We start from the raw sequence: 19,996 nt of genomic DNA, 5'->3' as shown, positions 1-19,996 counted from the left end.
TGACAAATAACTAACAACTTAGATCTGAAGAAGTTCAATCCATATTGGAGTCACACAATACATCCCCCTAGAATAAACTCCCATGTCAAACCTAGCACCTAAAAATAGAAGCACATAGAATCTCAAGGTCACGTATGCATATAACAAAGGTTGTTACGCATTTGTACTTAATCATTACCTTCCATAAAATCCACGCAATAGACACAGTACTACTACAATACTATAATTTCATGAAGACAATCAATTGTAAAATGACAAGGCTTATTTTTGCCACATGCTTGGAAAAATCTAGAAATAGTTGAATCAGTTATTGTAGTGATATAAACTTACATTGCAGTCAAGTTTATTCATGCAACACACTCTTCTCATGTTGTGAAGCACCGCCAGGTCCAAAACAATAAGTCACCATTCATCAAAACTATAGCTTTCAGGATCTATCCATTATACAATCAAAATTATGATAATTCTAATGAAAGCCAATCCTATCGATAAACCCAGAAAGGACTAGGTTCTAAAGAAATTAGTAAATTAAAAGCCTTTATATCAAATAAAAACAAGATGGTCAGTATCTAATACCTCTAACCTATCGGAGTCATCAGTAAGAGTGACACAGGCACCAAGTTTAGCAGCAACCAAACCAGACAAAGAGGTCCAGGCACCAAGCTCAACATACTTGGCGAGAACTATACTCCCCCCTCATATTCTCAATGATGTAGTTCCATAATCATCACTGAAGCAATGCGGAGAAATGTTTATCATAAACAGATTCTGTACTTGGGTTATATAATTTTAGTGATAACAATGTATAATGTATTTGAGAGCTAGTTTTGTTAGAGTTTGGGTACCTATCTATCATTCATTGTACTTACAGTGACATCAACGTCTTTCATGAGTTTCAATATTCGATTTTTACAGAGACTATATGCCATGCAGAATTATAAACAAGAAAGGGAGGTGAAGATAATCTTCCAACTTTCCAAGTAAACAGCCTCAATAGTTACATAAATTTAAGTTATCCTTCATAAAATTATTAAGATATGCACTCTCAAAGCCAAAAAAGTTCATCTCTATTACTGCATAGAACAATGAGATTGTATGCCTGAAACTCCAGCCATAAATATTATCAAAATGCTCAAACATATTATTATTAGCATAGTCCGCATAGATGAAGAGAAGTAAAATCAACAACTACAATTACCTTCTCTTCCTCAATTTCAGGGATATTTCATCTCACTCTCCACATAATCAAACTAGACTACACAAATCCTCATTTATAAGCCAAACTTAATTGACCTGATGGCTAGACATAGAGTTAGATAGACGTCGGCTAGAAAAGCCATCCAGAAATATGTGAAGGCATATACACAATAATAATGATTCCCTTTACTCCGTCACATGTATCACCATTTGTTAAAGCCGTCTCCTATAAATATATAGTCTTCAAAATCATGTTCATGAAGCTCACATTTATAAATAACTTAATAAAACTACAAGCTAAATTTATAAAATTTGTATTTCGAAACGAAACCCAAAAAGGGCAGTAGGTGTCGGGATACAAAAAGAAAGAAGTTTAACCTCCAAGAGAATGTCGTTGTAATTCTCTCTTCTTTTACTCACATGACGTGGGACGAACTGGTGGCACACCGTCCCCCAACCCTCATGTTTCAAACTTATTGACCCATTTGCCAACCTTAAGAAATATGAAGAGAAACATTCGAATAGTATGTCATGAAAAAGGCATCAAGGGTCAAAGATACCATACAAAATTCAGTTTATAAATAAAAAATTCATATTGGCATTGCAATTAGTTTATTAAACACAAGCACACCATCCAACATAAACATTATGAAATATGAATATAGAAGTCATATTATCATTGCAATTAGGCTTATCAGGTCTCAGACATACCATAAAAGCTAGGGGATTAAAGGACACCACATACATACCATCTACTCTGCGTTTAGGAATCACATAGTCTTAGGGACATCCACGCAAAATCCAAATTATCTGCATTCACACCGTGAATCATGACCTATTTAGGGGCATCATGGCTGAAGCACTTCTGATATCAATAAAAGCATACCTTTCTCCATCTTTCATGTTATCATGATCATCAACCCAAAACAAATGTGAGCATGCATAGACAACTCTGCATTGATCTGGCTTTTTTAAAAGCTTTGTTGAATACTGTCCAGTGAAACGGCACCAGATTAGGATTTAGTAGAGAAGTAAATATGAGCACCAAGTAAATAACGAAATTCAATAATCACCCCTGAGTGTTAAAGTATCCCTATTCTCAACACCGAAGATGTGCATCCATTGAAGAGTTCATATTATTAGATGGAGAGCCGTGATCTGTTCTCTGGAATCCTAGTGTAACAACACCAAAATATGATGAAGCAAGGATAAAAAAATTTGGCATCATACAAATTCCGCATCCCATCAGGGGGGGGGGGACGAAAATGGGAGAAAGTTAGTTTAAGGTTTTATTAGAAGACTTACTGAAATTTCTTCTTCATACAGAATATATGCTTGGGTAAAAAATTCATATGCAACAGGTTCCAAATCTGAGTCATTTGCAGCCTTATAGAAGAAAAGAAAAAAAAAACACCAATTGTTAGGAAATATCATTTTGATGGGCTAAATAACAAATTTATCCAAGTACCTCAGCACATTGCAAGTACAACAGTAGCGCTAATTCCAGCACTGGGACACCTGCTAGAGTCTCGACAGTCTGTTATAATGAAGACAAAAGTATCATCTATTTACCAACATATATATTTCGCTTGTCAAGTGAAGGTTCTGACTTGGTTACTACTATGAACATTTTATGTTTGGTTTTATTGCAATTGTATATACTACATAGTATGGGATGGATTGATGTAAAAGCAGACTTCCTTGGCAATGTCATTATTTGTATCGCTATTCATTAATGAAGCAATTATAGCATTGACCTCTTACAAACGCATGTTTAATCTCAATGTGACTTTGTCCATTTGGTGCACATGCGAATGGACCCTTACTGTCCATCAAATGGGATCCGTGAACATATAAACCCTTAACCCTCTTGTCCTTTCCTTGAATAATAGATATCAAAATTTTATTACCTTAGCCACAGAAACTAAAGCAAAAGTACAAAATTTTCCTTGTAATTTATATTGTTAGGCTGCAATGTACGAGTGAGTTTTGTCGCAGATTCAAACCATGGTCAGATACATTTCTTGAATTGATTAGAACTTTGAATTAGGTAGTTAAGTACCCAGTAATAAGATATGTAATAAATAGTAATAGCAATAATTAATGCTGTATTTACTGTTATAGCTACTGGTTGAAAGAAAGAAAAAGACAACAAAATGAAATGAAAAAAACACATTCTATCCAGGAAGGAAATATTGACAAGTTAACTACTAAGGTCACATGAAAGAACAAGCCATTACCTCTTCATGTTGTCCGCCTTTCTCTCTTGCATGATTCAGATAGTGAAGCACATACAGGCTAAGCACGAATTATGTGATTAATTACATAATTCCTATATCCAACCCTACACAAGGACCAATCTTAAAAACTCAGCCACTTAAAACAATGCTAAAAAGTCGATTTTTCCCAAAATCCAAACAAATGTTTTACCTTGGCATCTATTTTCTTGGTTACTTTTGCTTTAATCCCAACGCGGATTTCAGGTACTTCATAGTTGAGACTTGAGACTATGGTTTTAGAATTTTTTTTATTGACCTTGCACATTAAATGTTTTGCAAGTTCTTATCAGTGATTAGTTAGCTCAAAACCAAGCCTCATAGAGGTAAATGTTAAATAGGGAACTATTGAGGAAGTAACTAGGCTGGCTTGATACTATTGAGGAATTTAAGGAAATACTGCGCTCGGTGTCAGAAGAGGCTCAGCTTGATCAATGTCATTTGAGTAGCATGATCCATAACCTTAGGAATTTTTGACCAGCCATGGATTGGATTAACTAACATTTCATTGGTTTGAAAACTTATACAAATTATAATGATGAGACAGTTTACAAATTACCAAGCTTGCAATTGCATACCAAGTATAAGCAAAGTCTCCTGTGATTCTGCCAGCCTTTTTCTATGCAGCGGCTAGCTCTGTATCTGAAGATGCTATGAAGTGAAAATGTTGGAGAAAATTCAAATTAAATGAGAAAGTAATAGGCTATTTTTAGTTGACAGTGGAAATAAATAATGATAATAAAAACCTGCATTACAATCTGTCTAACAACATATACATTAACAAACCCAGAAAGCACTGGTTTAAAAGAAATTGGTTAATTAAAAGCCTTTGTAATCAAATAAAAACAAAATGGTTGGTATCTAATACCTCTAAACTTTCAGAGTCGTTGGTAAGAGTGACATGGACACCAAAGTTTAGAGGCAACCAAGCTCAACATACTTGTCAAAAACTATAATACTAGGCCACTCAAATGGATCATACACCCCTTCATATTCTCAATGATGCAGTTTCAAAATCATCACCCAAACAATGCTAGAAAACGGTGGTCATAGTCTCACCATATTCTGTACTCATGTTATATAGTTTAATTGTTAACAATGTATAATGTATTTGACAACTAGTCTCACCATATTCTGTACTCTCAAAGCTAAAAATATTTCATCCCCTTTACATAGAACAATGAGATTACATGCCTGAAATTCCAACAATACATATTATCAATATTGCTCAAACATATTATTAGCATAATCTTCAAAGATGAACAGAAGTAACATCAACCAGAGTAACTAGCTTCTTTTCCTCAACTACATAAAGGATATTTCATCTCGCATTCGATATAATCGAATTGGGTTACATAGACGGAAATATGTTTGACAGTCAAGATAGATCAAGGAAATGGGACACTGTTCCCAGAGGAGCAGTCCAAAGATTACAGATGGACCTTTCCCCTTTATACTAGCTTAATTTGTCTATTCTTTGCAATGTACAAAAAAACAAGTGCTACACAAGATATCCTAATTTTTAAGATGAACTTAATTGACTTAGTGGCTAGGCATAGAGTTAGATAGGAGTTAGTGAGATAAGCCATCCAGAAATATGTACAGGCATATATACAATAATAATGATTCATGTCACTCCATCACATGTATCACCAATTGTTGAAGTAACCTTCTATAAATATAGTCTTCAAAACCATTTTCATGAAGCTTATATTTATAAATAACTGAATAAAACTAGAAACTCAATTTACAAAAAGAAAGAAGTTTAACCTCCAATAGAATGTCTCACTCTCCTGCTGTTTCTCCTGCTCTGGCTGTGAATCCTGAAGCAACATCAAACCCATCTAATGATCCACCTAATTCATTTCAGATTAAAGCTGCTTATGAGATTATGATGGTCCTTACCCTTCCCTGTAATGAAATTGTTTTACAGTCCCTAATCTCCATGATAAGATAAGATGGGAGCAATAGGCATTTGAGTAGTGAAGGATTACCAACATATATATTTCACTTGTCAAGTGAAGGTTCTGACTACTACTATGAACATTTTATGTTTGGTTTTATTGCAATTGTATATACTATATAGTATGGGATGGATTGATGTAAAAGCAGATTTCCCTGGCAATGTCATTATTTGTATCACTATTCATTAATGAAGCAATGCTATTCACGGGGTATTAGTATTACTATTACTATTACTATTACTCATTTCCCCGTTCAAGTTTTTCAAACCACTTTGCTTTATCTTCCATTAATTTGCTTGCTAGACAAATGAAGCTTGAAAAACTAGTGGTTAAACACAACATTATTTGTATATACTATATAGTATGGGATGGATTGATGTAAAAGCAGATTTCCCTGGCAATGTCATTATTTGTATCACTATTCATTAATGAAGCAATGCTATTCACGGGGTATTAGTATTACTATTACTATTACTCATTTCCCCGTTCAAGTTTTTCAAACCACTTTGCTTTATCTTCCATTAATTTGCTTGCTAGACAAATGAAGCTTGAAAAACTAGTGGTTAAACCCAACATAAACTGTTTCAAATATTCAAGTTTTTTTTGTCAGAACTCGCCAGGGTGAAGTTTGATCAATTGCAGGTGTTAGGATCAAAATGTGAAGTAAACGAAAAGCTGCTAAGATTCCTGTAAGTACACTATTGAAGATAAAAAATGACGTACCAAAAGTTGTATTTGACAAGCTGTTGCACCATCCCAAAACAGCAAGAGTTTATTAGGATTGAGATTTACAATGTAGATAAGGTTCTGGCCAAGTCACTGCCCTCACTATGCATCTCCTGATTAATCATGCTCCATCTCCCTTTCGGATACAATGCAGGGGGTCATCTAGAATCTCTCTCTCTCTGTCTCAATAGAAGGGAGTTTCATCAATCATTGCAAATAGCACACGCGATTGAAGGAGTAGCCAGAATCATTGCTTGTGAGAGTGAGACTTTGTACATCTAGCTACCCAAACTTGAGTCACGTGTATTGGGCTACCATTTTTAATCTCTTAAAATAAGGTTAAGGAGGTTTACAAAATATTGGATTAGAACAATAAGAAAGAATAGCAAATTTTCTCACTTGAGAGAGTTTCTCAAGTTTTATTCATCCTTATTAAATCTCACTTGAGAAGGTTATTCTTAAGTTTTATCCATGCAAATTGCCTTTGTTTGCTGGTAGAGTAAATGGATTTCAACCTTAAGATGATCACTCTTTTAATTGAACCTTAACCCTATTCCCAAACTCAATTATAAATGATTTGAAGTTAGAGAGTCAATTTGTAAGTTCTAAACTAGAACCTACAAACTAATTTATCTAAAGAAAAAAACTTTTACAATGACTTGTGACTTCGATCCTCTAACTAACTTTTAATGTATAGTTAAAAGCTAGTTATTCTAATAATATATGTACTCAGCAGTACTTACAGTCCATAATTGAGCACAATTATAGCATAGACCTCTTACAAACGCATGCTTAATCTCAATGTGGCCTTGTCCATTCGGTGCACATGCGAATGGACCCTCAATATCCATCAAATGGGGTCCCTGAACATATCTGTTAATCTCGTTCTTTCCTTGATTAACAGATATCAAAATTTGATTACCTTAGCCACAGAAAATAAAGCAAAAGTTCTAAAGAAAGAAAAGGACAACAAATTGAAATGAAAACAACACTTTCTATCCAGGAAGGAAATATTGACAAGTTAACTACTAAGGTCACATATGAAAGAAGAAGCCATTACCTCTTCATGTCGTCCGCCTTTCTCTCTAGCATGATTCACATATTCACATTTGTTGCTCGGTTCCCATCTTTCTTCAGCATCAGCATGTGAAAAAGCAAAGATCACCTGAATTGGCATGAAATAGTTATATAAAAGGAATTCCCTACAAGAAGCGAGAAAACCATTCAATGTTTGGCTCTGTGGATGGTGAATAAAGCATTTTGAGATACCACCTGCAGATTGTGCTTGTAGAATATCTATCTTTTGTAAAAAAACAAACAAACACTGTCTGACGTATGCTTCTTTCTTCAATTTTCCAACAACTTAATTTGGTATAGAAGAAATTGAACTACCACATGAACTTAAACTACCTCTGCCATTTTTAAAATGAGTACCTGTTTGCATTTGGTCTTTTATTTAATATGGGGCCTGATTTGGTTCTTTAACTTTTAAAGTTGTTTCAACTGTACCCTTTTAGTAAAATTTGAAGACTAGCAATTTACTGTTTTATTGTGTCAAATGAAATTTTGGAAAACAACCATAAGATTCCCTTTATTAAATAAAGGACCAAATTGAAACTTTAAATAAAGAAAAATAACCAAAACTGTAGTAGTCTTCAGAAATCAACCATAAACAATAAGGGAAAATCATAGGTAGTATTATAGGATATAAATGAACCTACCTGACAGAATAAGCAAATGGTTCTCTAAGAGGTCCATCACATGAAAGCTCACTAGTACTCCCATCAATGAAGGTTCCATCAGCAAAGATCACCTGAATTGGCATGAAAGAAAGGGTCATTAATATCGGTTAGAATACAAGCAAAGTAATGAACATCCTAAAAGGCTCAAAACATAAACTTGTGAGTAAAATGTGGACATAATCTGAGCAGACCTCTGATGCATATCATAAGCTTTAATCATTCATTTCAGATTAAAGCTGCTTCTAAGATTATGATGGTTTCTTTTCTGATTTTAGCCATTTTTAAGCATATCTTGAGATACATACTCTTGTATTAGTCAAAGTAATAGGTCTCCTTTTTTTTTACTTTAAATAATAGGTTTTGTTACCACACATTATAGAAGGGGACTATTACTACACATTCTTTCTGGGTTTAATAACATCAGTTTGTAAATAATGAACATCTTAGTTGTAAACCACATATTACCTTTCTTACATTGTACTTCTATGGGATAACAGCATTGTACCATACATTGCCATAATTCAGCTGAGTTCATTTATAATTGGACCATAAGAAATGCAAAGTATTGCAGGTTAGTAACAAAGAAATATATTCAATTAATTACAGATACATTCAAATGCAGGTTTGACCTGATCTTTTTATACTCCAATGCTTCATCTAAACATGAGATGGAATTTTCTGAAAGCAATAAGAAGAACATTGATAAAAGCAGCTGGCATCACCCGGAAAAAAAAGCACACAAATTTTATCCTAACACTTTGAGGTACCTCAACAGCATTTTCATTTTCTGTTCAAATAACAACTATCTCTGCCAAATGTTGCCACTTAGCAGTGAAAGCCTTGTATGGTGGCACGAAAGAAAACCCATCAAGAAGCTTGAGACACTTTAAGCCCCACTTTCCCATCAATAACTCGACAAAGGATGAAAAGTACCTGCAACTATGGTATGAAGTTATAAAAATCAACCCAGGAGAATTTCGGAGAAGAAAAGCCAGTGGCAAAGAGGTTATCATTAAAGGCTAACTAAAATACAAAATCAATTAATTAATTCAGTCCATAGAGGAAGGTCAAAGGATGACAGATAATTAACATATTTTCTCACCATTGGAATCACTATCAGCCCCAAGAACAACTGTTAATCGTAAAAATATAGATGAATGCTAAACTCCAATGTCAAACCTATCACCAAAAAATAGAAGGCACATAGAACCTCTGAACCTCAAAAGATCATGTATGCATATAAGCAGATGTTGTTATGCATTTGTGCTTAATCATCACCTTCCATAAAATCCATGCAACAGACACAGTTCTACTACAATACTATAATTTCATGAACACAATCAATTGTAAAATGAGAAGGCACATCTTTACCACATGCTTGGTAAAATCAAGAAATAGTTGAAACAGTTAACAATGTACACATTGACAAACCCAGAACAGAAGGTCCAAAACAAAAGGCTGCCATTCATCAAAACTATTTCAGGATCCAAATCCTTACAATTTAACAATGTACACATTGACAAACCCAGAAAGCACTAGATTTAAAAGAATTTGGTTAATTAAAAGCCTTTATAATCAAATAAAAAAGAAATTGATTAATTAAAAGCCTTTATAATCAAATAAAAACAAGACGGTTGGTATCCAATACCTCTAAACTTCAGAGTCGTTGGTAAGAGTGACATGGGCACCAAAGTTATGCAGCAACCAAACCAGGTCCAGCACCAAGCTCAACATACTTGTCAATAACTATACTACTAGGCCACTCAAATGGATCATACACCCCTTCATATTCTCAATGATGCAGTTTCAAAATCATCATCCAAACAATGCTGGAAAACAGTGGTCATAGTCTCACCATATTCTGTACCCATGTTATATACTTTAATTGATAACAATGTATATTTATAAATAACTGAATAAAACTAGAAGCTCAATTTACAAAATTTGCATTTCTAAATGAAACCCAAAGGGGCAGTAGGTGTTAGGATACAAAAAGAAAGAAGTTTAACCTCCAAGAGAATGTCATTGTAATTCTCTGTTCTGTTACTGACATAACAAGGAAAAGCGGGTGGCATACTACTAACTGCCATTACCCCATGTGGCAAATTTATTACCCCATTTGCCAAGGCAAGGCATTAAAAAACTACATAGTTGAGCTTAAGAAATATAGAAACACATCCAGGTAGTATGGTGTGATAAAGGCATCAAGGGTCAAACATGCCATACAAATTTTAGTTTATGAATAAAAACTTCATAGTTAGAAATTAGTTTATCACACGCAAACACGTCATCCAATATAAAGATTACGAAATATGAATATAGAAGTCATAGTCATTTCAATTAGGCTTATCAAGTCTCCGACGTACCATTGCAGTTAGGGACAACACGTACCATCCACTTCGCATTTACGCTTATACAACCATAAGCATATCATCCTGACTTTACTTACCATCCAATTTCATAGTGTGAATGTTTCAGTCTAAGACTCTCATACCATATGAATCAGAAGGATGTTTCACATTAAGAAAGCTATGTACAAAACATGATCTTTATCTTCCTTCTACATATTGGATTATATTCCAAAAAACTACTTCATATGAATCATGAAATCACTTGTCTTCAAGTTTACAGGCCCTGTGTATAATATGCTTTTGCTAAATTATATAGCATATAGCTGCTAAGTTTTCTTGGCTGATCCTGATGGTATAAAGCTGCTATGTTATTGTGTCAAGCAAAATGAATCATATATATTGTGCACAAAGCTATGGAGAACCCATTATAACTTAACTTGTTTGGTGCAATTACTGAACATCTCCTTTTCAACTCCAGAAGTATACATTGAGCAAGAATATGCATGGACAAAGCAACAATGTGACACACAAAATCAGTAAGAGAACAAACTCTCACTATAAATGGCTAATATAATTTATGAACAGAACCACCAAAAGTTTTGTTTAACAACAAGTTTATTATACTAACCACAAATCCACGTGCAGAAACAGGAGAAAGACACTTGGAGAACAATGGAACTCATATCAACAATCTAGACCTTGCACCTAAGGCTAACAAGTAAGAAATTTCACATGCTTCTTCAGTATGAACATTCTATCGCTTAAGGTCTTATATTAACATTAATTTCACTCTTGCCAGAGACTTGCACATAAGTGAGGCACTTCAGATGCAGATAGAGGTGCAGAGAAGGCTAAATGAACAACGTAAGTTATGCAAACATATTTTATTATCAACTTACCATGCATGCATTTTATTATCCCATCAATTAAACCACTTATGCAAACAACTGAAAACTCTAAAGCTTTCTTGTAATCTAATCAATCTCAAACTTCTCATACATATTTTTTATACACCCCCTATTTTACATAAGATGGGGCATTTGTTTCTGTGGGATAAAATCAGATGTCCCACTTCTTCTATCATATTTGATGTACACAAAACATTATTGGTCCAGGTATAAAGACACTTGCAGCTCCACAAAGAGTCTCAAGGAAAACACCTGCAAGCAGTGCTAGAGAAAGCTCAAGAAACACTTGGCAGACAGAGTTTGGAAATAGCATGACTTGAAGCTGCTAAAGTACACCTTTCTGAGCTTGTGTCCAAAGTATTTTCAGAAATGAAGGAATTACAAGGATTTAACCCTCATGATAAACAAACTAACCAACCAACTGATTACTCCTTAGAAAGTTGCCTCACATCCTGTGAGGGATCACAGAAGGATCAGCAAGATATGACCCTAAGACCATTCAATGGCCATAATAAATCTGAGTTCAATTGGTATACTTATCAAGTGAAAAATAACAACTTCATTGCCTCATTGAACATGTGAAAAACCACTTAGCCAAGCTTAAGAAATATAAGAGATACATCCAAGTAGTATGGGGTGATAAAGACATGAAGGGTCAAACATAACATGCAAATTTTACTTTATGAATAAAAACTTCATAATTAGAAATTAGTTTATCAAACGCAAACTCATCATCCAATATAAAGATTACGAAATATGAATACAGAAATCATAGTCATTTCAATTAGGCTTATCAAGTCTCGGACATACCATTGCAGCTAGAGGACAACACATACCATCCACTTCGCATTTATGCTTATACAACCTTGAGCATATCATCCTGATTTTACAAAGAGAATTCATTTGCAAGTATATGGGCCAGCCAAACAAACTAGGATCATATTCACATTTGAATTTAAAGGCAACTAGAGTCGGGCATACCATCCGATTCATATTATAATAATTGCACTTGGCAATCACAATATCTTAACTTATTCCATTAGGGACATCCAGGCAAAATCCACATTATCTGCTTTCACACAGCGAATATCATCATGACCTAATTAGGGACTTCATGGTCGAAGCATACCATCCCAATTTACAATATGAATATCACTCATATTGCAATTGAATTTAAGAAGCCAAAGGAACAATCTTTTTTATCCAGCATCCTGATATTACAATACGAATAAAGAGTTCATAATTCATATTGCAATTTCGTATATAGCCATCCAACTAATTAGGGTCTCATTTGGATTTCATAATTCATATTATTACAATTCATCTTGCAAGCATTGTCCAATTTTTGCCAAATACATTTTCGGTTCATTGAGATAAAGCATTCTTGAATAATCAAGATTGAGATTAGGAATGAAAGAGTTTGTTGCCACAACATACTTTTAGGGTTTTAGGAGAGTGTTCGTAAGCTCAAGAAATACAGTTTTCCCTTCAATATCTCCATCCAATCAGTGATTCAAGATTTGCAATAAAAAACGATATTGAAAATCAAGAGAGATATTCAACCATTGTTTCAGGAATTGCAAAAATGATCAATTATAAAGAAAGAACTTACGAATATCATCATAGTTTGAACTGATTTTGTTTAACAGTATAAGAAAGACGAGAGTTTCATCAATTGTAAACAGATGAAACGAACTCAAAGACAGAGAAATGAAATTATCTCGTATCTTTCTTTCGCTATCGCATAATAGTTTCAACGGAACCTTTGCAATGTCTATTGAGGAAACAACAAACCAGTCTTTATAAAGAGAAAAGAGAAACGTTGTAACGTAAAAGTCACGCAATAGTGGGCCTCTTTAAAATGGGCCTCTCTAAAATGGGCCTCGGATGAAGGGTCATAATGGGCCTTTACGATTCACATTTGTTTTAAATCCATATTATTAATTATTATTTTATCCTTACTATTAATTGTTATTATCTAACTCTAGGTTCTTTCAAACTATACATATAAAAATGAAAGGTATAATTCTACTCTACTAGCTCATTTGAGTTAAAATGATATATATTTTAAATTTTAAACCTTTTGTAATTGCAAATCAAGATTGTTATGAATTGTATCCTCTCCATCTATTTCATTTTGGTGTTCTACATTTTTAACGCTTACATTTTAATTATAATTATAATTAAGTATGAAATATTGGTAGAATATAAAACAAAAGAAGTAGAAGAATTATCCTTTCTTGTTGTAGTAAATAAAAGACTGTGTTTCATAAAATTCACTAGAAAATGGAAATGATGCTTCCGTTCATTTTATTTTTATATTGTGAAAAAGATATGCACACTCAAAATAGAAATATTTATATAAATGAATAGTGGATGATGTACTGATAATATATAAATATTTACATATATTTTATGCTATTGTTTTATGTTTGATATTAGAGATAAAATGTATACAATAACAACATATGAGTTTTATACACTGTTATTATATAACTTATTATTAATATTTAATTATTGTTGACTTTTAAAAAGATACAAATGTATAATAAATGATGGAATTATGTGTATAAATGTATATAGTGAATGTAGAGATGACAAAACGGGTTATCTGGCCCGTTTAGCCCGTGCTCGCAAATGCCCGCAAAAATTTAAGTGGGCGCAGGCATGCCCGCATTGGTTAACGGACAAAATTCAATGCTCTACCCGTTTTAAAACGGTCTAACAGGCTTGCGAGTGGTCTACAGGCGTTGTTGAATAATTAAAAAAAATCATATAATAAATGAAATTAAATTAAATAAAAAAGTTGAAGATAAAAATTAACAAAATTTTAGATATTTATATGAAGTTTAACTAATCACATTATCTTACAATTTTTTTAGGGATTAAAAATCATATAATATCATAATTTATTTAAAATTTTCTTATTTTTTCCTTAAATTATGTATATGAGACGCTCACATACCTTACGGAAATGTCCACAAACTTGACGGACAAAATGAACGATGGACAAAAATTATATGTCTTACCCGCAAAAATATGTGGGCGTGACAATATCCGTTTTGTCCTCTCTAAGTGAATGCATAGACTTTGCCATATGGATATTATTACACCACAGCACGTAATAATCTTTCAGTCTTTTATATAGATTTTTTGTTTAATCTCAATCCAACAACAATTGGGCTTACCAGGCCCATTCCAAGCGGGCCAATTAGGTTAAGAACAGAACAGTGCCGCGCGAACTATATATAACGTAACCCTGATTTTTGCATCGCAGCTTAACCGAGTCGCAATCGTTGAAGATGGGACGAGTAATCAGAGCACAACGTAAGGGTGCGGGTTCCGTCTTCAAGTCCCACACCCACCACCGCAAGGGTCCCGCACGGTTCCGCAGTCTCGACTTCGGTGAGCGAAACGGTTACCTGAAAGGTGTTGTAACCGACATCATCCACGACCCAGGTCGCGGTGCCCCTCTCGCTAAGGTCACATTCCGCCACCCCTTCCGATACAAGAAGCAGCAAGAACTCTTCGTCGCCGCCGAGGGTTTGTACACTGGTCAGTTCCTGTATTGTGGTAAGAAAGCAACACTTGTTGTTGGAAATGTTTTGCCACTCAGATCTATTCCTGAAGGAGCTGTTATTTGCAACGTTGAACATCACGTTGGAGATCGCGGTGTCTTTGCTAGGTGCTCTGGTGATTATGCTATTGTTATCAGTCACAACCCTGATAATGATACATCTAGGTATCTCTCTAATTTCGATTTCATATATTAATTTGTTATTATTATATGTTTCTCATTTGGAATAATTTAAAGTAATATCACTTATATTTGTTTATTCTACCGAGGACCGATTTGTATGTTTCTCAACTATTATGTAAGTTTATAATTTTTTTATTTTATTGCAAATTTGTATTGTGTTACGGAAACTCTTGCTTTAGCTAAATATTTGTGTATAGTCTTTTATTTATCAGAGTTAAAATAACTTTTTGAAGCAATGTTAATTGTCCTTGATGTTAATTGTTGTTTTGTGTTTTGATAATTTATTGGCTGTACAAGTATTATTTTTATTACCTGATGTGTATTTATTTAGTGTCCTTGGTTCACTTGCTTATAATTTGTGCTATAGATAGCCTGGTAAGGTTTTTGGTTCGTCCACCACTTTTGTTTCAAGCAAGTGTTATTTGCTATACAAGTAATTGTTTTAATAACGGGAAACTACATTGGTGTTTATTTGTAGCACTACTGTTTCACATTTAACTCCTAGAGTAGATTGTTTCTAATGATCCAAGTGAAGTTCATAAATGTGAATCATATTTTCCTCATCCATACTAGTGTTGATTTTAGAGATTAAAGGGTGAACTGTTCAAAGTACTTGGTGAATTGGAAATCACTCTACTGTGTGTCGACTTTTCGAAAATTTGACTTGTCCATACTGTTTCCAAAATTTTGTTGGTTATGACTGTGTATGTGACTTATTTACAGGATCAAGCTTCCTTCTGGTTCGAAGAAAATTGTTCCAAGTGCGTGTAGGGCCATGATTGGACAAGTTGCAGGTGGAGGCAGAACTGAGAAGCCACTTCTTAAGGCTGGTAATGCTTACCACAAGTTCAGGGTCAAGAGAAACTGCTGGCCTAAGGTTCGTGGTGTGGCTATGAATCCAGTTGAGCATCCTCATGGAGGAGGTAACCACCAGCATATTGGTCATGCAAGTACCGTTCGACGTGATGCTCCTCCCGGCCAGAAGGTTGGTCTCATTGCTGCCAAGCGTACTGGTCGTCTTAGGGGACAAGCTGCTTCTGCTGCCTCCAAAGCTGATAAGACTACTTAAAAAGATTGCTAGGATGATATTTGGATTTTATCTCATTGCAAGTTTTCAAATTTTGCTGCCATTCTAGTTATGTTAAATTGTTTGTGTACTGTTTTGAGAACCTTTTGTCCCATAAATATCAAGCTTTCAATAGACATCTTTTATATTTGTTTAAGAAATTATTCAGTCCTGCAGTTTTTCTCATGTTTCTTTCAACTAGTTGGAATTTTTAAATTTGGTTTATTATTTTCGTATGTGTCAACCAAGTTAGTTCAAATCGAAATTTTACATAAGATCGGGAGTGGAGTCAAAGGTTGTAAACGTAGGATCGCAATACGACTCGTAAGATTCTACTTATTAATATATACATTTATTAAATAAATCAATCTTTTAAAAGAATAAGATTAAGCTAGTAAAAATTCTCATATTATACCCCAATCCTTATTTTTTTGATAAGCTAGCTAAATAGAATAAATTAGTAAAAGAACCAAATTTTTAAAGAAAAAAATAAGATTGAAAAAAAAAACTCGTATTACAATCCAATCCTTATTTTTTTTTTGATATGCTAATTAAATATGATAAATTAGTAAAATAACCCATATTTTAAAGAATAAATTTGATTGTAAAAAAGCCCATATTTTAAAGAATAAATCTAATTGTAAAAAAGGCCCATACAACCCAATCCTTATTTTTTCCCTAGGGTTTCCTAACTTTTTCATTCAGCCGTTTTTCTTCTTCCTCCTTTCAGCCGTTTTTCTTCCTCCCTTCATTTGAAACATACCATGGTTGCTGTGTGCTAGATCTCACACGACCTCATGGAGTCGTGTCCAGAACTGAGATCGAGCACGGGTTGGGTGTTGAAGATTGTAAGATCAGACGATCTCACGAGTAAGATCGCGATTTTGACTACCTTGGTGTCAACCCATGATAATGTCCTTGCTTACCACTATAGGTGGATTATGCTGCTAGTCTTTACCATCACTCTCTTGTTTAAACCTGTGCGGTCATATATATTTTATGATCCTAGTGCGGTCATATATATCTTTTCTCTTTTATTAGTGTGGTCATATATATTAAGTGTAATATTTTAAACAAAAAATGTAATAATATAATTAAGTTAAACAAAACATGTTATATTATGGAGATAAGTCAAACCATATATAAAACAATGTATCTTTATTATTTTTTATTATTACATGCATCAACAATTTTAAATAGATATTGTTTAAATCGCTTTTATACTATATCGGAATGAATAAAAAATAATAATAAAGTATTGACTCATATATTATTTGGATTTGTCTCCCCAATATACCATATTTTGTTTAACTAAATTATATTTATCACATTTTTTGTTTAAAATATTACACTTATTTCATGTATAGAGGTTTGCGTATGTGTAAAAAAAGTAAGAAATGATTTATGTAATTCCAGTAAAACTCGGTCTTAATGTATTACTTGATAGGATTTAGCATTGGATTAGATAATAACAATTAACAATTAATAATGTGGGTAAGAATTAATACTCAATAACGTGAATTTAAAAAAAGAAGTGAAAAGTAAATGGCCTAATAAACCCTCACTTGAGGCCCATTTAAAAGAGACCCATTTAATAGAGGCCCAATATTGCGTGACCTTTACGTCTGAACGTTGCTCTTTTCCTCTATAAATACAACTCTCCCGTTTTCTGTAATTGAACATGCTCATTAGACTTTGCAATGATTCGTAGATTTCGATCTCTGTCCCCATTCTGGTCTAAACTATCGTCTTTCATAAGCTGGTTCCAAAAGTGATAATTTCTTTCATTTATGGTAATGATATTTTCTGCAATGTCTGAAACAATGGTTGAATAGAGATAGTATTTGATTTTCTTTGTCATTGCCATATCTCTATTGATTTTCATTCTTTGAATCTCTGTTTATTTGATTTAAGGAAATGTGTATTTCTTCAGCTTACAAACATTGTCCCAAAACCCTAAAAGTATGTTGATAACTAATTCTTTATAAAAGAACATGTTCAATACACAATCTCAGTTCCCAAAGTTACAAGGAAAGTGCAACAAATCAGACACTCGAATCAAATTAAAAAATAGTAACACAACACACAAACTCACACCCCATAATCCAGACAATGGATGATGAATTCAAGAAGTTTGTCATTAGAATGAATCCTCCAAGGTAACATTTCTAAAACATATTATTTTCAATCTTTGAATCACTGTATGTTTGATCTGAGGAAAATATGTCTTTCTTGAGCTTATAAACACTGATCCAAAACCCTAAAAGTATTCAAGAATCCAAGAGTGTTTTCAATCTGAATCTTGATTATTCAAGAATGTTTGATCTTGATGAACCATTATCCAAGAGTGTTTTCCTACTTTGACTAACAAACCAGTGAGAACATATAGGTGAGGGCAAGTCATGCATGACCCTTTAATATGAATCATGCAGGGAAGGCTTGGTTGTTCCTTTCAGTCTCTGACATATTGTATGGCTTGGCAACAAGCAACTTGTTCATTGCATCACAGACTTGGAAAGTGTCTATTGTTGAAGAAAGGAAAAGGTCACTGCTTGTATTAATTGTTGAAGAAAGGAAAAGGTCACTTCTTCATTAAGATCTCCCCTTCAATTAATGCCAATGTTTTGCTGAAAACATTTTTTGCAACTTATACCTATGTCCTTTTTTTCATTTATGATCGTTTTTTTTACATGTGGCAGAGTGACCCATACTTCGATCAAATTGGGTGTGCTCACCCTGGTTGTAAGCCGTCATATCCAACTCCCAAGTGTGTTAAAAAATGTGAGTGGGAACCAGCTTTGGAAGAAATCAAAGCACTATAGTGTGCGGGCATACAAGGTCAAATCTAGTCTCTATGATATTATGGCAGAAGTTTATAAGAATGGGCCCGTTGAAGTTGCATTCTCTGTTTATGAGGTAAACAAAAGCTCCCTCACTTATGTTATTCAAATTTCAACAACCTCGGAGATCAAAATTTGATCTCATATACATCCTGTTGAACTTGTATTGTCATACAATAATGTTTTGGAGACAAGTTGTGATTTTATGTCAATCCATCTTATAAAAAAGAAGTCGTGGATAGATATTGAGAGGAGTGAGAGATCTCTGTTAATTTTTTACAGTATAGCAGGAGAATTAGTGGGTAAATTGAGTAGAAAGTTCAATCCTTGGAGGCTCTGACCAAGTTGTGACTCTGGCCATTTAAGGCATTTTATTCTGTTTAACTATATAAAATTATTTAGGATGAAGTACCATGTTGCATTCTTTTGGCATAATATACTCAGTACCAAAAGTAGATGTTGATTTCAATTTTCATTAAGAAGTCATTTAATTGAGTACGACTATAACAACAACTGAATTGCTATGTATTAGAACCGTTGAGAACATAATTAAAACTCACCAACCAACATTTAAGCAACTTTAGCATACTTTGAGTCATTGGAATCACTTATTTAAAAGTATGAAGAGTTGAGTATATTGTTTTGGGGTGTAAGACAAACATTTTCCTTTTAGACCTCAAACATAATGATTGCAGTTTTATAGAACTGTGTTCTTTGAGTGTAGAATATTTGAAAGCATATTATGTGTTTTGTTTGTTTTAAACTAAGGATACCTTTCACTCATTTGACCTTTTTACAGGATTTTGCTCACTGCAAATCAGGAGTTTACAACCATCACAGGTGGTGCACTTGGTGGCCATGCTGTAAAGCTGATTGGGTGGGGAACAAGTGATGATGGGGAGGAATATTGGGTATTTGACATGTTCCTGATGATTGGTTTTCAATTTTTGTTGCATGCCATCAGAATTTTATATTGACTGTGTACTTTTCACTGTTTCAGCTTCTTGCAAACCAATGGAATAGAAGCTGGGAAGATGTATGTTTCCTGAATTATTATCCATCATTGAATTTTTGTTACCAAATATATGCCTTAGCTAATGATCTAATTCTAATCTAAATTGCAGGATGGATACTTCAAGATCAAAAGAGGGACGAACGAATGCGGG

At 33.8% G+C, this 19,996-nt stretch overlaps 2 protein-coding genes and 3 long non-coding RNA genes across 7 annotated transcripts; 2 read left to right on the top strand and 3 right to left on the bottom strand.

Moving 5' to 3' along the window:
* Positions 107–4,635, bottom strand: LOC109348760. 2 transcript variants are annotated; one of them, XR_002107795.1, is made up of 9 exons: positions 3,628–4,635; positions 3,438–3,541; positions 2,666–2,734; positions 2,503–2,583; positions 2,271–2,370; positions 2,084–2,187; positions 1,947–2,007; positions 577–730; positions 107–434 (listed from the first exon to the last, which is right to left on the bottom strand). It is a non-coding gene; the product is annotated as an uncharacterized LOC109348760 (long non-coding RNA). The 2 variants fall into 2 exon arrangements; XR_002107796.1 differs by lacking the exon at positions 107–434 and having other exon boundaries at positions 527–730.
* On the bottom strand, positions 5,183–7,311 carry LOC109348763. Its single transcript, XR_002107800.1, has 3 exons — positions 7,224–7,311; positions 6,161–6,342; positions 5,183–5,296 (listed from the first exon to the last, which is right to left on the bottom strand). It is a non-coding gene; the product is annotated as an uncharacterized LOC109348763 (long non-coding RNA).
* LOC109348762 lies at positions 7,814–8,846 on the bottom strand. Its single transcript, XR_002107799.1, has 3 exons — positions 8,535–8,846; positions 8,371–8,430; positions 7,814–7,976 (listed from the first exon to the last, which is right to left on the bottom strand). It is a non-coding gene; the product is annotated as an uncharacterized LOC109348762 (long non-coding RNA).
* Positions 14,420–16,151, top strand: LOC109348757 (60S ribosomal protein L8-3). The gene is made up of 2 exons (XM_019589305.1): positions 14,420–14,906; positions 15,648–16,151. The coding sequence occupies exons 1-2, from the start codon at positions 14,467–14,469 to the stop codon at positions 15,991–15,993; spliced, it is 786 nt and encodes a 261-aa protein (XP_019444850.1). The 5' UTR covers positions 14,420–14,466; the 3' UTR covers positions 15,994–16,151.
* LOC109348754 lies at positions 18,395–19,866 on the top strand. Of its 2 annotated transcripts, none has more exons than XM_019589304.1 (4): positions 18,395–18,534; positions 18,690–18,906; positions 19,630–19,741; positions 19,831–19,866. In XM_019589304.1, exons 1-3 carry the CDS (start codon positions 18,410–18,412, stop codon positions 19,720–19,722), a joined length of 435 nt encoding a protein of 144 aa, XP_019444849.1. In that variant the 5' UTR covers positions 18,395–18,409; the 3' UTR covers positions 19,723–19,741; positions 19,831–19,866. The 2 variants fall into 2 exon arrangements, with proteins under 2 accessions (XP_019444849.1, XP_019444848.1); XM_019589303.1 differs by having other exon boundaries at positions 18,395–18,570.

Source organism: Lupinus angustifolius, chromosome LG06 (assembly GCF_001865875.1).
Source record: "Lupinus angustifolius cultivar Tanjil chromosome LG06, LupAngTanjil_v1.0, whole genome shotgun sequence".
NCBI classification, from domain to species: Eukaryota; Viridiplantae; Streptophyta; class Magnoliopsida; order Fabales; family Fabaceae; genus Lupinus; species Lupinus angustifolius.
This window is presented reverse-complemented; position numbering and strand designations above follow the sequence as displayed.